General features: G+C 40.8%; 1 protein-coding gene across 4 annotated transcripts in view; it reads right to left on the minus strand.

Annotated features, from left to right (window-relative positions):
• LOC108716149 (NHS-like protein 1) overlaps positions 1 to 23709 on the minus strand; it is a 138852-nt gene that overhangs the window by 13402 nt on the left and 101741 nt on the right. For 3 of the 4 annotated variants that reach the window (XM_041562833.1, XM_041562835.1, XM_041562836.1), the window contains 3 exons: positions 13152 to 13338; positions 5557 to 5688; positions 1440 to 4640 (listed from right to left, as the gene is read on the minus strand). In XM_041562833.1, the coding sequence (XP_041418767.1) occupies positions 1440 to 4640; positions 5557 to 5688; positions 13152 to 13338 (3520 nt within the window). The remainder of the gene's footprint in view (positions 1 to 1439; positions 4641 to 5556; positions 5689 to 13151; positions 13339 to 23709) is intronic. The other variant, XM_041562834.1, reaches the window with a different exon arrangement.

Here is a 23709-nt window from a genome sequence, read left to right on the forward strand (position 1 = left end):
TGAATTAAGATGGACCTTTCTGATAAGGCTCACTTAGTTTCAACCTTTCCTTCTCCTTTAAGGGAATAAATTGAGAACAGTAATGATTTAATATCATTTTAAATGACAGCCATTTCTGTTCTGTGTTTTTAGCTGAAAATGTAATGCCCCAATCAATACTCTGTAGGGCAGCCCTCAAGGCACTAAAATTAGCTTTTCAAAAATTCATGTTTTTTGTTGCCCCAGTATATATTTGTACATTTGCTACAAATTCTGGGTCATTTGAGATCACTAGATCCAGAATAGCATTTTTTCTGGTAGGCTCCTCAACAACCTGTGCCATAAAATTGTCATGCAACAAGTTTATAAACTTGTTCTCATTAACTGATCTTGCAGTACTGTTGCTCTAGTCCAGGGGTAGGCAACCCGCGGCTCCGGAGCCTCATGCGGCTCTTCATCCTGCTTGCTGTGGCTCGGTCTTGCTGCTTTGCCTTTCACGTTTTGCCTGTCACGTTCTTGAGTGTGCGACAGCGGTAAACTAATGGTTAGCTTACTGTGGTCGCTCACTCAGGAAGCCACCAGCAGGCGCAAGGGCTGTATAGATGTTCCAGGAGTGAAAGCAAGACCGAGCCGCTACAAGATGATTCATCATGGTCCTTACCGCAGTCACACACTCAAGACAAGAGAAGGAAGACCAGCATGGACCTTCAGAAACAGAATTTACATTAAACAGATGAGAACAATAGCATTTAATAGGGCTATTCAGTGTTTCATTTATTTCAAAGTAGGCCTACACATACACACTGCACTTCTGTTTGTTGTATTCTGTTGTTGTAACAGTTGAAATTAAAAAAGATTAAAACCTTTAAAAGTTTATAACTGTGTGTTATGTTTTGCTGCTCCAGACAATTTTTCTTTAGTGGAAGAGGGGGCAAAATGGCTCTTTTTATAGTAAAGGTTGCTGACTCCTGCTCTAGTCAATATCTGGGTGATTAAAATCCCCCATTATCATTACTTTAGCCAAACTAGCAGCCAAAATTTTCTATTTGCATCAGGAGCTTAGTCTCCTCCTCGTCACTTACATTAGGGGGTCTATAGCATATGCCTACAATAAATTTGCTGGACTCTTTACAATTGGTGAAGAACTCCACCCATAAGATTTCTGCCCCCTCATTTTCTAACACAACCTCCTCCTTTATATAAGCTTTTAAATCCTGCCTAACAAACAGACATACCTCTCCTTCTTTTCTATTGCCTCAGTCCCTCCTCAGTTTTTCTCACCATAAGTCCTGTGCGCATCTCTCTCTCTCTCTCTCTCTCTCTCTCTCTCTATATATATATATATATATATATATATATACATCCACATCTCTATAGATAGATGACAGACAATAGATAGGTAGATAGAGCAAAAGCAATAGTTCGGTATGAAAAACAAAATGCATGCAATAATGACTTACCAGTGTCATCATCTTGAAATGTATTTTGATTGCAGCTTGTATTCTCAGAAATGTTAATATAAATATTGAGTTCATCTGATATGGATTGCTGCTCTTCCTTTTGCTGGTGATTCTGCATTTCTGGAACTGGTGGAAGTATGAAAACTCTGTTTTTATTAAGTTTGCATGGGGAAAACCATGCTTCTTGTTCTTGGTAAACCAAACCACTGGTTTGTTCTTCAATGTCTTCAGCTTTCTTTCTGTAGTTTTCATCACTCTCACAAAGTTCGCTTATGGTATCCGTTTCAAAGAAATTTGGCATGCTTTTCACATTTTCATTGACTTGTGCTAGTTTTTCTGCTGCCAAATCAAGTTGTGGAGGTGGAAAGATAAGTAACAGTTTAGGCTTCTTTGAAACAGAAGGAGAATTCTTGTTGAGAAATGAATTTGGTGTGCTTTGTGATATACTTTGTTTCTCATGAGAAGATGAGTTTACAGTGTATGCTGAATTCTTAAATTCTTCTATGTGTTCTTTATGTGCTTTGTCTGCTTCTATTTCACCAAAAGTTAGTTGAGGTGCGTTGCTTTGAAAACCACAGGACAGTACTTGCTGGGCCGGCATGTTGTAATTTGTATTTTCTGTTTGGTTTTCAGTGGATTTCAGTTCTGGAGAGGCAGACGGTACTAAAGATTGCTGTATAAATAAGGCTGATGCCTCATCATGTAGGCAGGATTCTGGCATGTATTCAGCTATTTGTTCAGTTTCCGGTTGTGATGTTTTCTTAACAGATCTCAAATGAACCATTTGCAATGCATGAGCAGTTACAATAGGAACGGTTGGTTTCAACAGTTCCTGTTTACTGTGATCATTTAGAAAATTACTGCAGTCAGCATTTTTGAGTGAAAATTGTTCCGTTCCAATGTTCAGTACCTTAGTGATAAGCGGGGATGCAGGTGATGGAAGCATACTGTGCATCATAGTAACAAGAGGAGAGGGAGGATATGGTAGACTATCCATAGGTTTACTCATTGCAGTGTTTTGAGAGGAGCATGAAAGCCACAGATCCAAGTCATGGTCTGTAAGCATTGTAACCTCAAGGGGAGGAGGTGGAAATTTAGGTGAACACTCTAGAGAACCTGTGTCAGTTGCATCCATTGTTGGGGATGGAGGAAGGTCAGGAGTGAGTGGAGGGGTTGAAAGAGCGTGGGTTGACAACATCACATTTGAAAACTGCATGCTCTGCTGCAGAGAGTCTGAAGTATTTGATGAAAGGGAAGTAGAAGAAGATGAAACTGAAACTGAGGATACCAACGAGGATCGTCTTTCAGGTACTTTTGGTTTCATTTTGTATTTTACATTTACTTGAGACATATTCTTTGAGAGAAGAGGCACTGGTGTCAATGTGGTAGGAGTGTTTGACTGGCTTGAATATCCGCTAGATGGTGATGCAACTCTGCGTGTTTTTTCTGAAGAGGAAAAACCTTTACCTGATCCAGTGTGGCCTTGGGGTGCTGAAGTCCTAATTCCATAGGAAGACTTACGTGCATTGTATTTATTTAGGCCAGCAGGACTACTTAGATTGTGTTTTGATGATTTGGGTTGCTCAGTGGGAGTCTGGCAGTAGTCAATAAAGCAACTCCACTGATCAGAATATTCAGATTTCATGCTACTGGATTCACTCTGTGAGGGTGTCACAGTACAGATAGAGTACATATTTGGAGCAACAACAGATATTCCGCTACTATTGGCGCTAACTGTACTCTGGCTACATGAGTGCAGGATCCAGGGATCTGCATAATCACTACAGGGACTTGACTGCAAAGGTGAGCCAGTGCTCTTACACTTCAAGTTTAGTGGCAAAGACTGTTGAAGTGTAGCAATAAAAGTTTCGTTGAGCACCTGCCTATTAGTTTGGATAACTTTCGCAGACAGCCTTCTGAGAGAATCTGTCCTAGAAGGTGGTTGAGGAGGCTTTTTAGATTTCTTCAAAGATATGCTATGTGGAAGTGGTTTGTTATTACATCCTGTTTTCACTTCTATATCGGACATCTCTTTTATGTCAAACATATTTATGACACTATAGTGTAGTTTCTCAATTCCATTAATTTGGCTTTGGTCAGCTAAACTTATTCCAGAATCTATATGTATTGAAAAACCATCTTGGTCCAGTGAATACAAAGAGCAAGAATCTGCTTTCCTCTTAGAACTGCAGGAGTTCATAGTGCTCATAGGACACCCAGAAATTACAGATGATAGTTTCTTAGTTGGAGCACTGTGATTGTCCCTAGAATTATAAAACCAGTTGTCTGCACTATTAATGCTGCTAGTTATACTGGCATTTCTTTGATGACCATCTGAGTAGCTTAATTCACTTTGACTGTGACTGTCAAATGAGTGGTTGTTAAAGCCAATATTAATTTTGCAAGGAATATTGTGAGGAACATCTCCTATTTTACATATAGATGACCCAGTAACATGTATTTGTGAGCTCCTAGATGAACTGTTCTCACTCCAATTACCACATGAGGAATGATGATTATCTGCAATCCCAGAAGTAAAACCCTTTCTGTTAGAAGATGAACTGTGGACTGTTGGTTTCCTGTCTAGAAGTCCACTGCTGTGAGGGGTGTGAATAGATATTAATTCTGAGGAATATGAAAGCATGGCATTTGGAATAATGCTTGTTGAATAAGCAGCATGAGGTGAGACCATACATGCTGGACTTGAGGAAATTTCACTTTCACAACATTTTACTTCATGAGACTTAGGCCTTTGAAGAACAGTTGATCTATGGTTATTCGTTAAATGAACATTAGTATCATCCATTTGCAGTCGATTTACCTGCCAAGGCAAAGTGTTGAAGGACTCCTCCATAAGACTGTAATTATCATTGCATTGGTCAAGGGACTGCAGAGATACTCTTGCTCCAATCCTGGGTAGACTGCGGAAGTGCAGGTTGCCATTCAGATGTGAGGAACATGCTGCAGAGTCACTCAGAGTGGACATGTTGCCAGAGGAACTGGACATCAAAGCAGCAATACCTTGCCCTTTCTGTGCTCTGATTCTTCTGACTGATGGTGGCACTATTTTTATTTCATCAGTTTGGCAGCTGAAATCTCTGGTGTCCAGCTGTTGCGTTGAGTGGTGGCAATGTTCCAAAGTATTAAAATGATCAGGTATGAGCATTGAATGCCACCTAAGGCCAGTGTGTCCAGTACCTGCTGTTGTGTTAAAAAAAAATAGAATTTTATATGAAAATACATTTGTTATAGACTACCAAACCACTATAAACAGCAGCATATATAAAATGGTACACCTTAATAAAAAAAATTAAACTAAAAAAAAAAACAAAAGCTACACACCTGTTTTCATAAATTCCAATTTTTGTTTAAAACACACTGTGAAAAACCAAATAGACCATGCACCACACCATGCAAAGAAGTATTAGCGAGTTTTCTTAGAACAATGTGTTGCAGAAAATGTAGCCGATTTGAGATTTACTGATTGTTGAAGCATTTTAATCCCAGGATTTTATACAGGATTAAAAACCACTGTCAAGCATTTATCAGTCAGTCAAAAGCCAGGGTTTTTTTAACTTGTGCAATTTCTTGCCTATTACACATTTCAAAGGTTGAAAGATTTTTCTGCAGGCAATAATGGATCTACTATTTCTTTGCAATCATACCAATGAACTCATGCTCAACACATACAGATAATTACATAACAATGCCACACTGAAACAGCATTTACTGTACAGGAACTACACTTGTTCTGAACAGAGCACAAAGGCAAGGCTTAATCAGATGTATTCAGTAAGAAATAAACTACATTTTTGATAGCACATTCCAACTGGATGCAATACAATTTCTTTTGGTTAGTCTCTGATAATGATGAAAATATCAGGAAAAATAAGAATCATAAATTATAAAAACATTTTAAGAGTTATTAGCTTTATGGTACAATTTGTTGGTAATTTAGACTTTTCCAGCTGTATATGCTTTGCATTTTTCGCTCAATATTTTGCAGGGTATCAGGTTGTGTTGATTTATATGGGCAAAGGGAGATGTAATTAGACTAGTAGTGGTGAGCAATGAGTATGGTTTGGTGAGTGGGAATACAAAATCTGATGAGCCATACCTAGCTCCTTTTGTATGTTGTCTGGGACCCCTGTTATAGTCTTTCGCCTTTTGACTTTCTTCGGACATCTTACGACAGTGTCTGTGTGAATAAGTGACCGCCGAAAGCTGGCCTGGCGGTCGAAAGTCTCCCCTGATATACAGTATATACAATTAAGGCAAGAGTAACTTGAAGCACCCTAACATCATGCATTGTTACCTCTACATAAGGATTACAGGTAGCATTTTAATAGATGATGTTAGTATGGTCAGCCCTACAGCAATGATAAACAAAAATCATGCACATTGTCACATTAAGGGTAAGAGCACCTTGCTTTGTTGATATGTATGTAATTACTTGCTTGATCGGTAAAGTTAAAGTATCATGATCCAATAAACAGCATTTTGCTGAAACTGTATACAGTTTTCTTTACAGGTGTAGTTTACCTTTATAGAATGTCCTATTCTTATCAGCTTTCCAATTGGTTGTCATTTTTTTTTTAAGTTTTCAATACAAAAACTACCCAGGCACTGGGAATAACAGGAGTGCTTGTGTGTTGTTAACTGAACATAAAAGAATTGCCACATTAAAAATCCAGGCCCTGGGTCAATGTGCTTTTACATCAGAGGCTTAAGCAATCTTGATAAGGATTCCTATTATATACAGTACCTTGCAGTAGAGTGTGATAAATGTGCCTTGGTAATGGTATATTAGTCCTAAGCAAGTAGTTCTTATTTGACTTCTATATAATTCCATGCACTGTGAGTCTAGTAATGTAGAATAATTTCTCACACTCTACTGCAAGGTATATAATAGGAATCCTGCAAGAATGTTTAAAGGGATGGTTCACCTTTAAGGTAACTTTTAGTATGTTATAGAATGGCCATTTCATAAGCAACGTTTAAAATGGTCTTCATTATTTAACCTTTATAGTTTTTAATTATTTGTGTACCTCTTCTGATTTTTTCTAGCTTTCAAATGGTGGTCACTGACCCCATCTAAAAACAGATGCTCTTTAAGGCTACTAATATAATGTTATTGCTATTTTTGATTACTCGTCTTTCTATTCAGGTCTTCTTATATTCATATTACAGTCTCTTATTTGGACCCTAGCAACCATATTGCAGAAACTGCTGAATAAAAAGCTAAATAACGGCAAATGAAAACCAATTGCAAATTGTCTCAGGAGATCACTCTCTATATCTAAGTTAATTTAAAGGTGAACAGCCCCTTTAATCGGTAATGCCCCCATTTTGGAGAATTTGGTGAAACATATGTAATATCCAAAAAAGATTGGGTGCGCTTGTTGAAGGTTTTGTGATGGTCGTAACAAAGGTCATCTGCGTATAAATTGAGCTTGTAAGATCTAGGCCTTCTTTGCAATCGGAGATACCATTTTTTGCAACCGGAGATGTGCTTGATGGTTGCAGAGGAATAATTATGTAATACTCGCCACCCTTCTAAAACTATGCCAGAAATGTTAAAATCGAGGAAGAGCTGCTGAATGAAAAACTCAAAAACCAAAATCAATTAGAAATAGTCTCAGAATATCACTCTCTACATAATACCAAAAGTAAGCTCAAAGGTGAACTCTGACATAATAGCAGAACAACCTAGGGGCTGGATTTTTTTAAGTGGCAATTCTTTACAACTGTTAATAAAAGTTAAATTTTAATACTCATCACAGGAGAGGAAGTGCCTTAATTATAGTGTGTCTCTGTGGTTTCAGATTTTTTCAGTTTATGACAATATGCCTTAAACACCCTTAAAGTGTGCAGAATAAGGCAGTTGAAAAATAACTCCTTTAGAGCAATTGGGGACGGTATTTAGTAGGGTTCTCCCTAGTTAAAACTCTTAATATATTTTGCTGCGCTAGGAGTTCAATGACTCCTTAAGGGCCACAAAAAAGAATTTTATTAAGTTTTATAAAATACTTTGACCACATTGACAGATTTACCAGTGGAAAGCCACCTGGGTACTGTGCTTCTGCTTCAACTATCTGTATTTTGCAGCAGAAGAGTCCGTTTATCAATTCCTCATCACAACTTCTGTTGGTAAAAAAAATGATTCTCAGTCTCCTGCAGCAGTTATGAGTTGTTGTTTAACAAGGGCTGGAAAGTTGCAAACTTGTTCTTGCGAAAGCCTTTTTACTTTTGGAAAACCATGAAAGCCTTATTGTGACAAAGACATAATGTAGCTATTAAAAAGGATTTGTATCGAGCAGAATGCTTTTTTATTTGCACAGAAATTATCTCTATAGCTTACAGTAAATAATGCATCAACATGTCCTTTTATTAACAGATGCTTCTGAAATATGCATAATATAGACTATGCTTTATCAGCTGAATACACTGCATTATGCATATAATATGAATAAAATGTGCATGTAAATTAAAGATGAAAGAACATTCATAATGCAGCTCCAGGCACCATCATTGCATCATGCTCAAGATGGATGGGGTAGGTTGGTTACCAAGCAGTTGTGTGTGTTTTATATGGATCTTGCAATACTGTTGTAACATCTTACCCTGGTACAGTACGATCCCTACACCTACTACAGTTCCTGTGGGGACTTCCCCTTCATTTATCCTGGGTGATAAAGTTAGTTCTTATGAACCAAAAATTTCCTTCCCTGACAAGTTTAGTGGGGATCAGAGTAAGTTTTTTATTTTCAAAGAGGCATGCAAATTATACCTTCGTTTTTCCCCTCACTCTTTTCCTACTGGTGAGGAGAAAATAAGGTACGTTATGACCTTACTACAAGGTGACCCACAAGTTTGGGCACTAAGGTTAGTGGTACATATTTCAACTCACAAATCACCAACTCCCTCGTTACCTCTTCCTCAGGAGGAACCCATGCAATTTGGAGGTCAAAGGCGATCCCAAGGTCTGTATATATACTGTGAGGATATAGGTAATTTCCTTAACCATTGTCCTAAGAGGCCGGGAAACTTCAAAGCCTAAATGGAGAAGGGGAGCTCCATTTGGGTCGAGAAGTTTCCCCAATTTACCTCTTGGATCTTGGTACCTGTCAAATTGTCTTGGTCTGGGAGTTCAGTTAAAATATCTGCATTTGTGGATTCTGCGGCAGCGGGTAATTTCTTAGATGCTGCGTCGCAGTAAGGTATAATATTCCCCTTTTTCCCCTTACACCTCCTATGAGAATTTTGGCAATTGATAAGAGCCCACTTGGGTCAGGTCTGGTAACCCAAAAATCTATGGTGTTAACCATGTGTACTAACAATATGCATTTTGAGGAGTTATCATTCCACATTATTGATGGTTCTTCTTCTCTAATTTTGGGATTACCCTGGTTACAAGTACACAACCTCCACATAGATTGGGTAACTGGAGAAATCATTCAGTTAAGTGTTTAGATTCTTGTTTAAATTCTCCTAAAATGGTGGCAGTTACCTCTTTAGACTGTTTACCTTCGCCCTTTGCAGAGTGTTTTCCAAAAATGCTGCTGAAACACTACCCCCATCATATAGGCGCTACGACTGTCCTGTTGATCTGATCCCAGGTTCTACTCCTCCTAGAGGGAGAACATACCCTCTTTTATTGCCTGAGGCTCAGGCTATGAAAGATTATATTAAAGAGAATATAGAAAGAGGTTTTATTAGACCCTCCAATTCCCCTGCTGGGGCAGGTTTCTTTTTTTTGTGGGCAAAAAAGATGGTGGTCTTCGTCCATGCATTGATTATCGTGGCCTTAAAATGACTGTAAAAAAATGATATCCCCTTCCGCTAATATCTGAGCTCTTTGATCAAGTCAAGAATTCCACCATCTACACTAAACTTGATCTTAGAGGTACATATAACCTCATTCGTAAGGGAAGGGGATGAGTGGAAAACGGCCTTTAACACCAGCGATGGCCACTTGGTCTTGGTATTTGCTCATGCCGTTTGGCCTATGCAGTGCACCCGCAGTTTGTCAATGTCAATGACATTTTCCAGGATTTACTTGCTGTTTGTAGTAGTGTATCTTGATATTTTAATTTTTTCCTCTAACTTGGGTGACCACTAACATCATGTGCGTGAGGTCCTACTCAGGTTAAGAAAAAATTATTTGTTCGCTAAATTAGAGAAATGTACCTTTGAGGTTTCTTCAGTACAGTTTTTGGGGTTCAGCATATCTGGTAAGGGGTTGGAGATGGATCCCGGGAAGGTTAAGGCTGTATTGGACTGGGCTCAACCCACTTCATTATGTGCAACCCAAATGTTTTTAGGTTTTGCAAACTACTACAGACCGTTCATAAAAAAAAATGTCCCTTTTTGTGTCCCCAATTACGGATCTGACAAAGAAGGGTGCGGATTCCAGTATTTGGACTCCTGAGGCTATCCAAGCCTTCGAATTCTTTAAAAAATAATTTGTGTCTGCCCGTATTCTTCATCATCCTGACAAAACTCTACCTTTTATTGTGGAGGTAGATGCCTCAGAGGTTGGGGCAGGGGCAGTTCTTTCCCAGAGGCACCCCATAACTAACAGGGTACATCCTCGTCTTCTGAGGCTAATTATGTTATTGGTAATAAGAGAATTATTGGCTATCAAATGGGCATTTGAGGAATGGAGACACTTGTTGGAGGGGGCTAAACATACTATCATGGTTTACACCGACCATAAGAATTTTTGAGTCAGCGAAATGTTTGAATCCGAGACAGGCCATGTGGGCTTTATTTTTTACCAATTTTTTTTCTAACATACAGGTCTGGTTCCTAGAATGTTTAGGCAGATGCACTCTCTAGGAGCTTTGAATCCGTTTCCATTATTCCCAAAGAGGTCATTTTGGCAGCTTTAAGGTCAGATCTTGCCACACTCCTATCTCGGCAGACATTGGCTCCAGGTGACACTCCTTCAGGGAGACTGTTTGTCCCACGAGAATCTGAGGGAGCAGGTACTCAGTGAAGCTCACAATTCTAAAATGGTGGGACATCCAGGTATTACCAAAACTACTGTTTAATTATCTTGAGATGTTCGGTGGCCTTCATTTAAACAAGACATGCAAAAATTTGTTAATTCTTGTCCTGTTTGTCAAAGGTCAAAAGCCTCTAAAAATCGATCACAGGGGTTGTTAAGGTCATTGCCTATTCCTAATAGGCCCTGGTCCCATCTGTCGATGGATTTTATAGTGGACCTTTCTTCCTCTCAGGGAAAAACTGTGATTTGGGTGGTGGTTGATTCAGCAAAATTAGTCATTTTATTTCACACATTCCTTCTGCTAAAACTTTGGCTGAATTGTTTATTTCTAACATTGTCACATTGCATGGTTTTTCAGTCAATATTGTGTCTGACACGGAAGTACAATTAGTTTCTGGCGAGCCTTTTGCTCTCTGGTTGGGATTGATTTATCATTTTCCACTGCATATCACCCTCAAACCAATGGTCAGATGGAAAGAGTTAACCAGTCCCATGAGCAATTCTTGAGGTGCTATTTGTCTGATAATCAATCCTCTTGGGTTGATATGTTGACTTGGGCAGAATTTGCTTATAATAATGCATCTCATGCTTCTACTGGGCAATCTCCATTCTATATTGTGTATGGTGTGCATCCTAAGGAATTTTCTTACTGTGGTCTTTTATCTCCTGTACCTTCTGTCAACTCCTCTTTAAAACATTTTTCTAAAATTTTGTCTGGGGTACATGATCAAAAAAGAGCAAGCCGATAGGTCCCGTGAGGAGGCACCCAAGCAGAGCCGGACTGGGGGTAAAAAACAGCCCGGGCAAATAAAATCAAAGCAGACCACCCCACACACACACAAACACACAGAGACACAAACACACAGAGACACACACAAACACATGGAGACACACAAACACACATGGAGACACACACGCAAACACACACAGTGAGACAGACACACACACACACACACACACACACACACACACACAGAGACACACTCAAACATATAGAGATACACACAAACACATAGAGATACACACAAACACAGAGATACACACAAACACATGGAGACACACACGCACTCCCCTCCCTACCTCTCTCCCCGGAGCCTCGTGTAGCAAGACTGGAACTCTCTGACGCCTCCTGTCTGCTGGCCAATCAGAGGGACGCTGCCTTTCACCTGACAGATAGCCACCTCCCAACCCATCTGCTAGCCAATGAGAGGGATGTTGCTTTTCCCAGACGTGATAGAAATTTGAAAGATATTTGATGGTCACGGGACTTTAAGGGACACATTTCCTGCTCTACAAATTGGTTATCTAAACAGAAAAAATTGGGGGCTATAGATGCCCAGACTGCACAACTTGTCGTTGCCTACTAAGTGACCCGGACTTTCCTCATCCCTATATGGGCAAAAGATTCAAAATAAATCACAGAGTTGCACTTCTACCTATGTGGTATACATCATTACCTGCCCATGTGGTTTATACTACGTGGGAAAGACTGTCACTACACTCAGGGAGCGGATCAGCAACCATCGCTCAGCCATTAGTAATGCCCTGAAAGAAGGTCAGGCTATGCAACCTGTTTTCTCTCCATTGGCCACAATCTCCCTAACTTTAAGTGTATGGCCTAGACCACCAGCCACCACTTTGTTAGAGGTGTCGATAGAGACAATGCCCATAGGCGGAGGGTGATTTTTTTTGTTTGGGTAGGCTAAGTCTAATGTTACATCAGCAGTTTCTTCACCTGTGATTTTCCACAGCTGATTCAGTCACATATTATAAGCATTGGCAAATGTTGTAATTCACCTGTCTGAACACACAGGGAGGATTTTCGTCTAAAAATGCACTACAACCTGAAATCTGTCCCATACATGGGCTGACTGAAGTACTACTTACTGATGGGCCCACACGCTGAATAAACAGGCAGGCCCGGATTTGTGGCGAAGGCCCGGGCCTAGGGCAGCAAAATATTAGGGGCTTTCTAGGACGCACAGCTCCCCAGTGCTCCGGCATATGTGTGCTCGTGGGGAGGGGAGTATGCGGGGGGGGGCCAGAGGAACACGGCCTAGGGGCACCCGCCCATGAAATCCAGCGTTGCCTCCAGGTTACCAAATATTCTGGGCCAAGACAGGGTTACATATTATATATACAGTAGCTATGCCCCTAAAGGTACTAGTTACACAACGATAATCTATTTTAAAACTAGTTTTCAGGTATTGCAATTGAAATCTTTGGCACAAGGATGCTGCAGCATTTTAGTACGTTTACACTCTAATAAAAACCCCGAGTACGGGGGTGGGACACAAATAGCTTGTGGTATTCTATATACTAAATTACCCTCATCATAACTGTATAATCATGAAAACTTGAACATGATGATGTCAACATATTACCAACTGAGCATGTTAACAAGAAATATTTTTTTTCCCTCTGCAATAATAAAACAGTAACTTGTATTTTATGATAAGCTAGCATAAATCCATATTAGTGCAAAACAATCATATTGTTTTTTTTTTTGTGTTGAAATGTTTTAGTAGACAATGCATGGCAATCCAAATTACACAAAGACTCCTTATCTGGGAACCCCCAGGCCCCAAGAATTCTGGATAATGGATTCAAAGCCTGAACTCTAGTTATAGTCACCTGACTTCTGAACCTATTATGTGCTGGTTTTACTAGCATTAACTCTCTTCATGTTCTAGACTTACCTGTTATGTTTATAGGAATCACATCTGTCTGTACTGTGTGAGCCTTCTGGCACATCTTTTCCTCTGGAGTAGGCAGTGGCAATGACTTGGTCCAGTTAGTTTGAGTTTCAGAAAACTCAAGAGACACAGGAGTTTTGGGCCTTTTAACTGAATTACACTGTCCCTCTTCACTTGATGAAACAGAAAACTGAAAATAACAGTAATTGCAATTAGCACTGTGTCATTTGTCATTTGCAAACAGATGATATAATCACAGAACAGATAAGGCTATGGGCAGACAGAGCGTTGGCTCAGTGCACCAACTCTGCTGATTTAAATTAGATCCACTTGCGTGCAGGGACACGCTACCAACACTCCATCTGCCCATAGCCTATGAGCAACTCTATTCTGTACACAACTTGACAATGGAATGCATTGTGTTTTGTACTAGCCCGGTAATAAGAAGACACTGCAATTTGTTCTTAATAAAATGTGATTAGTTGCAATATTACCCATAAAATGAGTGAATGCAATAACTTTAAGCAAAATAAACATTGAAATGTTCACAAATGAGCTAATGTAATAATGGTAAATAGGCATTCATTCAAAGTTCAACTCAAAAATGTATAAAGACGCATTGTTCCCAAACAACGCAGCTGCTTTTTCTCCAGAAATTCAGCATATTTGCGCAAACCAATTAAGTAGCACTAACAACAACATGTGCATTATGCACCAATTGAGACACAAATTAGATCTATTGACGCTATGTCATAAAGAGTGTAAATGAAATAAAAATTCACAAAAACTAGAATAAAAATTTGCAATGTTCATTATTACCCCACGGAAAGCAATTATTTCATGGTCCAGTTGGAATTGTGTCTTTGGATTTTAATTGGTTGCAACTACATCTGCCACATACTGAGACACAACGCGCGCAATTACTAGCTGATGCGTGTTATCTTGACATCATAAATTGCGGTTAAGATAAGCTAATATAAGCTTACCTTTTTCTACATATATCAAAAAAATTCTATTGATGGTAAAAGTATTATGTATTAAGTGTGGTGAGTTTATGATTCAAATGCACCTTATGAATAAAAAATAGCTTTTAAAGGTACCCTGGACAGTGCTGTATTTATATAGCATATATTTTCACATTGCAGCAAACCATGTAAAACAATGTAAAATAGAAGAAATCGTTTTTATTCTAATACCTTTTGGGTCAAAAACGTCTGTATTAGCTTGAAAACTGTGCCCGACCCATACCCTTTGCAGCCCTCTGGAGGCGCCAGCACCTTCTGCCTAAGTTACAGAGCAGCAGCCACAGAGGGAGGAGTGGGCATGTTTGTGATGTCACACGGATTAATTCCCTGCAGACATCGGATCACCCATACTGCTCGTTTTTCCTTCCCTTAACTCCTCCTTTCTGTCCCTCTCTGTCCTGTTTCTTCCCCCACTCCACTCCCTGTAGTGTTAAATTCTCTCCCTCTCTTCCCTCTTCATTTAACCCCCGCCCTGCACTATTCCGTTTCACTCCCTCTCTGCCGTGATCATTTAAGACGACCTCTGAACTATTCGTCTCTCCCTCTCTGCCCTGTTAATTTAACCACCTCCCTGCACTGTTTGTTTTGCTCCCTTTCTGCCCTGTTCGTTTAACCCTTTCCCTGCAGTGTTAGTTTCTCTCCCTCCCTGCCCTGTTGATTTAACCCTCTCCATTCGGTGTTGGGTTTTCTCCCTCTCTGCCCTGTTCATTTAATCCCCCTCTGTCCTGTTTGTTTTCCATCCTTCTCTCCCCCCCCACCTTCAATGCTTGTGCTTCTCCCTTGCCCCGCTATAATTGAGGAAAAAAACAAACAAACTGCTGTATAAATAAAAACAATCTGCTACTAAAAGTATTTAGTTCTTTTCTGGGGGCAATGTGTATTAGGAGTTAGTGTAAATACCATAGTCATTTTCTACACAGTATTATGTTGCATACAAAAAGCAATCAAAATATTTTGGGGTTTTCTTCGTAACTCCCTGCATCTGTTTTATATGTTATACAATCCCAGAACATCAGCTGCATTTTTGCCCTTGCAACTCCCTGCACCTGACCACAAACTTTTCCACAACAGCTGCATTTATTCCCTTGCAACTCACTGAACCTGACCATAAACTTTTCCACAATAGCTGCATTTTACCTAACAAATCCCTGCACCTGATCAAAAATTGTATGCCAATTTGCAAATCCCGCATGACAATATGGGAGAGAGGGCTATTCTATCAATAGACTGGGAAAAAGCCTTTGACTCAGTAGAGTGGCCATACTTATGGGAGCTGCTGGCTAAATATGGGATAGGACCTAATTTCATAAAATGGCTCCAAATGATCTACCACAACCTCACAGCGAAAGTCAAAGTAAATGGTATATTGTCCCCTGCTTTCCAACTCCAGCGGGAATGAGACAGGGCTGCCCCATGTCCCCCCTCCTCTTTGCATTGGCAATAGAACCCCTAGCCGCTAGAATAAGGACAACTCCTACCTGTAAGGGCCTACGAGTGGGTGCAGTCGAGGAGAAAATCTCCCTATACGCCGATGATGTCTTATTGTACTTCCAAGACACAGGTCCGTCAATGGATATAGCCATGAGAATTATACAAGACCATGGTAGATATTCTGGCTTGAATGTCAATTGGCGGAAATCTGTACTGTTCCCTCTGGACCGGCCCCCTGCTCAAACAATATCACCCAGACAAGACTTAAAAGTGGTTGATACTTTTAAATATTTGGGCCTTAGAATACATAAAAATCTAGCTGAGTTTGTAAAATTGAATCTAGACCCAGCAATTCAGCACTGTACTAGGGTGCTGGCTGCATGGCAACACCTGCCGCTTACGCTATGGGGAAGAGTGGCCCTATTTAAAATGGTATTTCTTCCGAAATTTTTATATCTATTTCGCAACTGCCCAATTCACATACCGAATAGAGTCTTTCGGAACATAGATAAGGTGATAACATAATTTATTTGGAATAACAAAGCCCCCAGGATTGCCAAGGAAACACTGTATGCCCCATTAGATTGTGGAGGCCTGGCGCTGCCCAACCTTAAGGCTTACTACTTGGCAGCCCAAGCTGCCTATGTTCATTGGTGGTTGGTGCCTAACGCAGAGAACCCAAATATGCAGTTACAGGCTTCGTGGCTAGGGTTGATAGAAGCAATGCGACATGCTCCTTATAGAGCGCAAACTGACATCCCTAAGGAACTGGCAGCAGTGACAACAACCCATAGGGCTTGGCTTTCTGCTCTCCACATGACAGGGGTTGACCCACCGTTGCTCTCCCCAAATCTGCCACTCTGGAGAAACTCTACTCTAGTCCACTTTACGGACCTCCCCAATTACCAAGAATGGCCAATAGGGGGTATTAAAACTTTATCAGATGTCTTAGATGATAACATGTTTATAACTTATACTTGAAGGGTTACATGCCTACGTGCCGACCCTTGTAGGCCTCTGTACTTGTTTTCCTGTACGACCCTGTGCTGTCTCTTCTTGGACAACCTTGCATAAGTATCATCATGTACCATAAACAATGTTATCAGCTTGCCTTAGCCAAAATATCTCAGCTAATACGCACGCACATATTTGTCTGTTATTTCTCTCTTTCCAATCCTGAATGCTGAACCTATTACAAGACATATACTTTGCTAATACGTCACTATATTAGGATGTCTTTGCTTATACCCTATATAAGCCTATGTTTGGACTACAATAAACGGAACTTGTTATTCTGATCCACTCGTTGGTGTTTCTTTGTGCAAGTTCCCCGGATCCAGAATACTAGGCATTGACGAAATCCAAAGGTTCCAGTAGCAGTCGGTTCGTTGTCCCCTTCAATACTGTGCTAAGAGACAAAATGACGGCTCCTAATCTGAGGCTCCACGCATATTTCCAACTGAGAGAGGCCTTTTTGTCACAATTTCGCTCCCAACTACTGGTAACCGAGGAATACCCACTGTTGAAACTTGTCATAACGGAAACGCCAGCCAAATTAGTATCCCGAATCTACTGGCTGTTGGTTCGTGCCCCTGTGGCCCCGTTCCACCATACTTACCTTAAATGGCGCGACACCCTGGGAGACCTGGAGGAGGACCAATGGGAAGAGGTGACTGACAACCTATATCACTTCTTAGTATACAATATAAGTTCCTCCACCAGGTCTACCTGACACCCGCTAAGCTACACAGGTTTGGCAGTATAGCAAACGGCAATTGCCATAGGTGCCAGGCGGAACAGGCAAACTTTCTTCACATGACGTGGCAATGCCCCCACATACAATCATTCTGGAGAGCGGTCACAACACACCTCTCGACACACCTGGCTCTCCCCCCATTGCTCAATCCCCAATCCTGCCTGTTGGGAATTCTGGAGGGAAATTCTTACACCTTCTCACTAGAGGACTGTTATATTATGCAAAAAAATGTATTATACTGAGGTGGATGGGGCCCAGGTCTCCCACACTGACAATGTGGCGTAAGCAAGTTAATAGTGTCCTTCCCCTGATCAAACTTACCTACTTATCAAGGGGCTGTCCGGACAAGTTTGACAAAATCTGGCAGCCATGGACTGATGCTGAGGGCATAACTGATGTAGGTGAATAAAAAGTTATATCAGATGGACATGGGGAAAATCTGTATGTACAATCTGTACCTGATGAATGGTAATGTAAATGGTCAGTGTCTCCCAGGCAGGAACATACCTCCCCTCCCCCTGTCTTGTGAATGAAAAACAATAAAAATTGTTGGTTTAAAAAAAAAAAAGACAGTGGGAGCTTAGGGAGATTAATGCGTGACTGAGAGATTGGTGTAGGGAGGAGGGTCTTAGGTTTTTGGAGAACTGGGCTGATTTCTCAATCGGCCACAGGCTCTTTACAAGGGATGGGTTGCACCTCAATGACGACGGTGCAGCTGTTTTGGGGAGAGGATGGCTAGATGGTTGGAGGAGATATTAAACTAGGTGTGGGGGGGGAGGGTTCAGTAAAGGATTCCGTGGAAAACAGGTTAGATGAGGCAGCCGGCAAAGTAATGGAAAATGGGGGAGATTTGGTTGGGGGTTCTGTTAAGGATAGGGAGCACCACATCATATGTTCAATATGGTACAGTATTAAATGTATGTTTGCAAATGCAAGAAGTCTGACTGGTAAAATGGAAGAGCTGGAGGTGCTTGTGCTGGAGGAATAATATGATGTGACTGGTGTAGCCGAAACATGGCTGAATGAGTCTCATGACTGGGCAGTTAATATCAGCGGCTATACTTTGTTTTGGAGGGACAGAGGCAATAAAAAAGGGGGGGGGGCATGTCTGTTTGTTAGGCAGTATTTAAAAGCTTATATAAAGGAGGAGGTTCTTCACCAATTGTAAAGGGTCCAGCAAATTATTGGTAGGAGTATGCTATAGACCCCCTAATGTAAGTAAGGAGGAGGAGGCTAAGCTCCTGATGCAAATAGAAAAGGCTGCTAGTTTGGGGAAAGTAATGATAATGGGGGATTTTAATTACTGGTGCAACAGTACTGCCAGATCAGGTAATGGGAACACGTTTATAAATTTTATGGCACATGTTGTTGAGGAGCCAACCAGAAAAAAAATTATTCTGGATCTAGTGATCTGTATTGACCCAGAACTTATAGCAAATGTGTAAGTCATTGCACTCCTGGGTAATAGTGATCATAATGTTATATCATTTAATGTCTGGTGCAACTAACAAATATACACTGGGGCAACAAAAACCATGAATTTCAGAAAAGCTAATTTTAGTGCCTTGAGGGCTGCCATTTAGAGCACTGATTGGGGCATTATGTTTTCAGCTAAAAACACAAAACAGAAATGGTTGTCATTTAAAATTATATTAAATTGTTACTGTTCTCAACTTATTCCCTTAAAAAGTCAATGTAGAATCACCACATGTGGCTTAATATAGAAGTAAAGAAGTTAATTGCAAAGAAGAGAAAGGCATTGAGGGCAGGGCAGCGTAGGCAACCCAGCCGGCCACCCCGCTCCCCCCACGAGCGTGCCCCAGATGGACTGCAACTTGTGCATGCGCAGGACGGGGAGATAGAGGGGAAAGAGGTGAGAGTGACGGAGGGGATGCAGGGGAGGAGAGCTACAGAGGGGAGGGGAGGCTACAGAGGGGAGGGTAAGGGGGCAGAGTGACAGAGGGGAGGGGAAGGGGCAGAGCGACAGAGGAAAGGAGAGGGAAGGGGGGAGAGCGATGGAGGGGGAAAACCAAAGAGAGCTGTGAAAATAAACTAGGGGTAGGCAGAAGAAAATTTAAGAGGTACCCCCTGTCGTTGCACACTAGGCAGGTGCCTCTTCTGTCTACCCCTGGTTCCGGCCCTGAAGGCATTTAAAAACTACAAGTCTGTTGGGACAGAAGCTGCATTTAATGAATATAACACTATAATAAGTTGTAAAACAGCAATCTGGACAACACTATAATATGTTGTAAAACAGCAATCTGGAAGGCAAAGAAAGGAAATGAAGAGTCATTGTGGCTGAGGCTAAGACTAACCTCAAAAAGTTTTTGAAGTATATTAATAGTAAAAAAGATGCAGGTTGAGAGTGTTGCTCCTTTATACCATTATGGTTGTAACAGATACAGAAAAGGCAAATATGCTAAATCAGTTCTTTTCTTCAGTATATTCAATAGAGGAGTCTGAGTTTCCAGGATCACTTAATAGCTGGAAAACTGAAAAAGCGGTTCAGCATTCCAAATAGCTGATTCAATGTTGATAAATGTCATGATAAAAGTGCACCTGGGATGTAAAAATATCCAAGCCACTTATACCCTTAATGGAATGTACTAGGCAAATCCATTATGAAAAAGGATCTTGGAGTCCTTGTAGATGATGAACTTGGCTGTAGCAAACAATGACAGTCAGCAGCATCAAGGGCAAATAAGGTCTTGAGCTGTATTAAAAGGGGCATTGATTCATGGCAGGAAGGGGTCATTATGTATAGAGCACTGGTAAGGTCCCATCTAGAATATACACAGTCCAAATTCCAAAACCCACCAGCACACCCTGGCCTCTCAAGTACAAGCTGGCCTGGTGCACAGTTGAAAGGGATCGGCAACCCTTAATGGAGTAAGTTTAGCAAGAAGAAAACCGGCACTCAAAGCTCTGACGAAGGGCACGCCCCCGAAACGCAACGTTGCAATAAACACGCAGGGCTTTGCCCGCATGCAGTGAGCTTTGAGTGCTGGTTTTCTTCTTGCTAAACTTACCCCATCTAGAATATGCCGTACAGGTTTAGTCTCCATCACTCTAACAGGACATTATTGTATTAGAGAGGGTACAGAGAAGGGCAACTAAGCTGGTAAAAGTTATGAAAAATCGTAGAAAGACTGGCCAAGTTGGTGTTGTTCACGCTGGAGAAGAGGCGCTTATGGGTTGATATGATAATTATAATAATCTCTCTAATGCTTTATTTACCAGTAGGGCTTTCCAGCTGACACAAGGTCACCCATTCCAATTAGAAGAAAAGAGGTTCCGCCTAAATATTCGGAAAGGTTTTTTTTTTTTTTTTTTAACAGTGAGAGCTGTGAAATTCTCTCCCTGAATCAGTGGTACAGGCTGATACATTAGATTTGAAAAGGGAGTGGATGGATTTTAGTGAGGGAATACAGGGTTATGGAAGATAGCTCATAGTACAAGTTGATCCAAGGACTAGTCTGATTGCTATTTTGGAGTCAGGAAGGAATTTTCCCCCCTCTGAGGCAAATTAGAGAGGCTTCGGATGTTTTTTTTGCCTTTCTCTGGATCAACTAGCAGTTAGGCAGGTTAAAAAAAAGTTAAAAGGTTGAACTTGACGGACGTGTGTCTTTTTTCAACCTAACTTACTATGTTACCAAGTAGTGACCGACAGTCATTGCCCAATCCAAGGGGCTTGTCGCAGCACTCTGTGCTCCAAAAAGGATTGCAGAGGACACATCCATTCCTCACATCCCCACACAGTATGCAAAGCCCAAAAAAGTATTTTTTCCCCTTTTTTTTTTTTACATTTTGCACATCATGTGGACCATTATATTCATATACAAGGTATATGTAGATTTTATTTTTTTGTTTAAATTACAATTACAACAATACTGTCACGGTCAGCACCCAACACCAGAACAAACACCAAGCACCCTGGTCTCGGCTCGTGCTTCACCAGTAGTGTGACTGCCTTTGGGCCTCGGGAGGAGCCCTCGGCTTACTTGGATGCCACCTGGACTTAAACGAAAGGTGCAAGATGAGGGTTCTGGATAGGCAGAGGGGCACGACTGTAGATAGAGTCTTTAAGGCCAAGGTCACAGTACAAGCAGGAATAGGCAAATTCGTGGTCAGACAGCCCGGATCGAGGCAGGTTATCTATCGTCAGGCAGGCAAGGGTCAAAACCGGGTAATCAATCAGATGGGATGAGGCAGAATCAGAATCAAACAACAGGCAGGAGTCAAACCAGGAAGTCAATCAGGAGGGACAGGCGGAATCAGAGTCGGTTTCAGGCAAGGGTCAGAGAAGTCAAAAGCCAGGCCAGGTCAAAACACAGAAGTTCAGAACAGAATTCAGGCAAAACAGGTACTAGCACAAGGCTCAGGAACCACCAGGAAACAAATCCTATCACAGGCAAAGAATACAGTGTAATGGCCCTTTAGGTACCCATAAGGCTTCGCGCCATTGCGCCTATAAATGAGCAGAGACGCGCTGCGGCGCATCAGGAGGAGAAGACCGGCGTGGCGGGCGTCTCCACCGGCCCGCTAGACCACCAGGGTAAGCTGCCGTTACAAATATGAGTCAGTACACATGGCAATATTTCTTTCTCCAAAAATTCTGTGAGAATGTTCAGAAACAGCGTCACACATAAAAACGCTAACAACCCTAAAAACCTTGATAATATATTTGATGCATGTGGGTTATTCCGACTTATAAAGAAAATGGGTTAAGGGATTCTAGAACTATTGGCTTTGGAAGTTGTATGTGCAAAATGAATGATTATGTGATTCAGAAGAATTACAAGCTTTTGAATCAAGAACTGGAATATTTATTAAGACATTTTAGCCAACTTTAAGGTTTTAGCTACCTAGCCAACATATATTCACCCATCTCTACATTAGTAAATCATATGATTATTTAAGTTTAATTTAATAGCTAATTAAAGTTATACTGTCATGGGAAAAAAAATGTTTCTAAATGAATCAGTTAATAGTGCTGTTCCAGCAGAATTCTGCACTGAAATCCATTTCTCAAAAGAGCAAACAGATTTTTTTATATTCAATTTTGAAACATGCGGCTAGACATATTGTCAATTTCTCAGCTGCCCCAAGTCATGTGACTTGTGCTCTGTTAAACTTCAATCACTCTTTACAGCTGTACTGCAAGTTGGAGTGATATCACCCCCTCCCTTCCCCCCCCCCAGCAGCCAAACAAAAGAACAATGGCAAGGTAACCAGATAGCAGCTCCCTAACACAAGATAACAGCCGCCTGGTAGATCTAAGAACAACACTCAATAGTAAAAACCCATGTCACGCTGAGACACATTGAGAAGGAAAAACAGCAGCCTGCCAGAAAGCATTTCTCTCATTTTTTGTGGTTTAAAATTATTACGCTTTTTTTGTTCTACAGCTCTCCCAAAAACAGAAGTTCAGTGCTCTAACCAGGGTTGCCACCAGGAATCATATCACAATACATATGCCTGACTCCCTGTTAGGACTGGGCCCTTGACAGGGCTCCTGAATGCCCTTCCTGCTTGCAGTTGTGGCTCTAACCTCAGTTACCAAAAACAATTACCTTTTGGTTAGAATCAGAGTGTTGGTGTTAGTTGCGAATTGCCTTGACTGACCCAAAATGGTCATAATTGCCAAATTCATTGCAATATTACAGGCAATTACAGCTATCATTTTGGCAATTATATTATTAAACAATGATCAAAGAACAGAAAAGAAATAAGGGATTTTGCCAAGTTATCTGAAATTACAACATTTTCAGTTATGGGGTTTCTAATAATAGGCATAATATTTATCCAGAAGCAGTAACCTATAAGAAATTATTAACATGTATTTATATAGCGCCAACATATTGCGTATCAATCAATCAATCAATCAACAGGTAGCATTTACTTGTCACCTATTTGCAAATATCCAATTGGTTTCTGTAGGTTACTGTACCTAGGCAAGCTTAGTGTCTTTTATTACATATGGAAGTCAGCAGCCTGTTTGAATCAGGCTGCTGACTTGTTTAAAGCAACTTAAAGCAAACAAATCATCTGAAAAGGATAAGTATTTCTTAACTGCTATTTTATATTAAGGTTTATATTTATCTACTGTGATTTTATTTTTTTAAAGGTTTTTTTTTAGTCTTGGGTGCTAAACAGCAAAGTTTGGTGTGCTAGTGTGCTTACAGCAAGTTTGTCACAACCTGCTTTAATTTGCAGTTTTCCCTCCGTTTGAGGGGGTGGGGTTTGATTAGTTGCACCTGAACAGACTGTATAAATAGAACCCCTGGCACTCCAGTGAGTCTGTTTGAATCAGGCTGCTGACTGGTTTAAAGCAACTTAAAGCAAACAA

This window comes from Xenopus laevis, chromosome 5L (assembly GCF_017654675.1).
Source record: "Xenopus laevis strain J_2021 chromosome 5L, Xenopus_laevis_v10.1, whole genome shotgun sequence".
NCBI classification, from domain to species: domain Eukaryota; kingdom Metazoa; phylum Chordata; class Amphibia; order Anura; family Pipidae; genus Xenopus; species Xenopus laevis.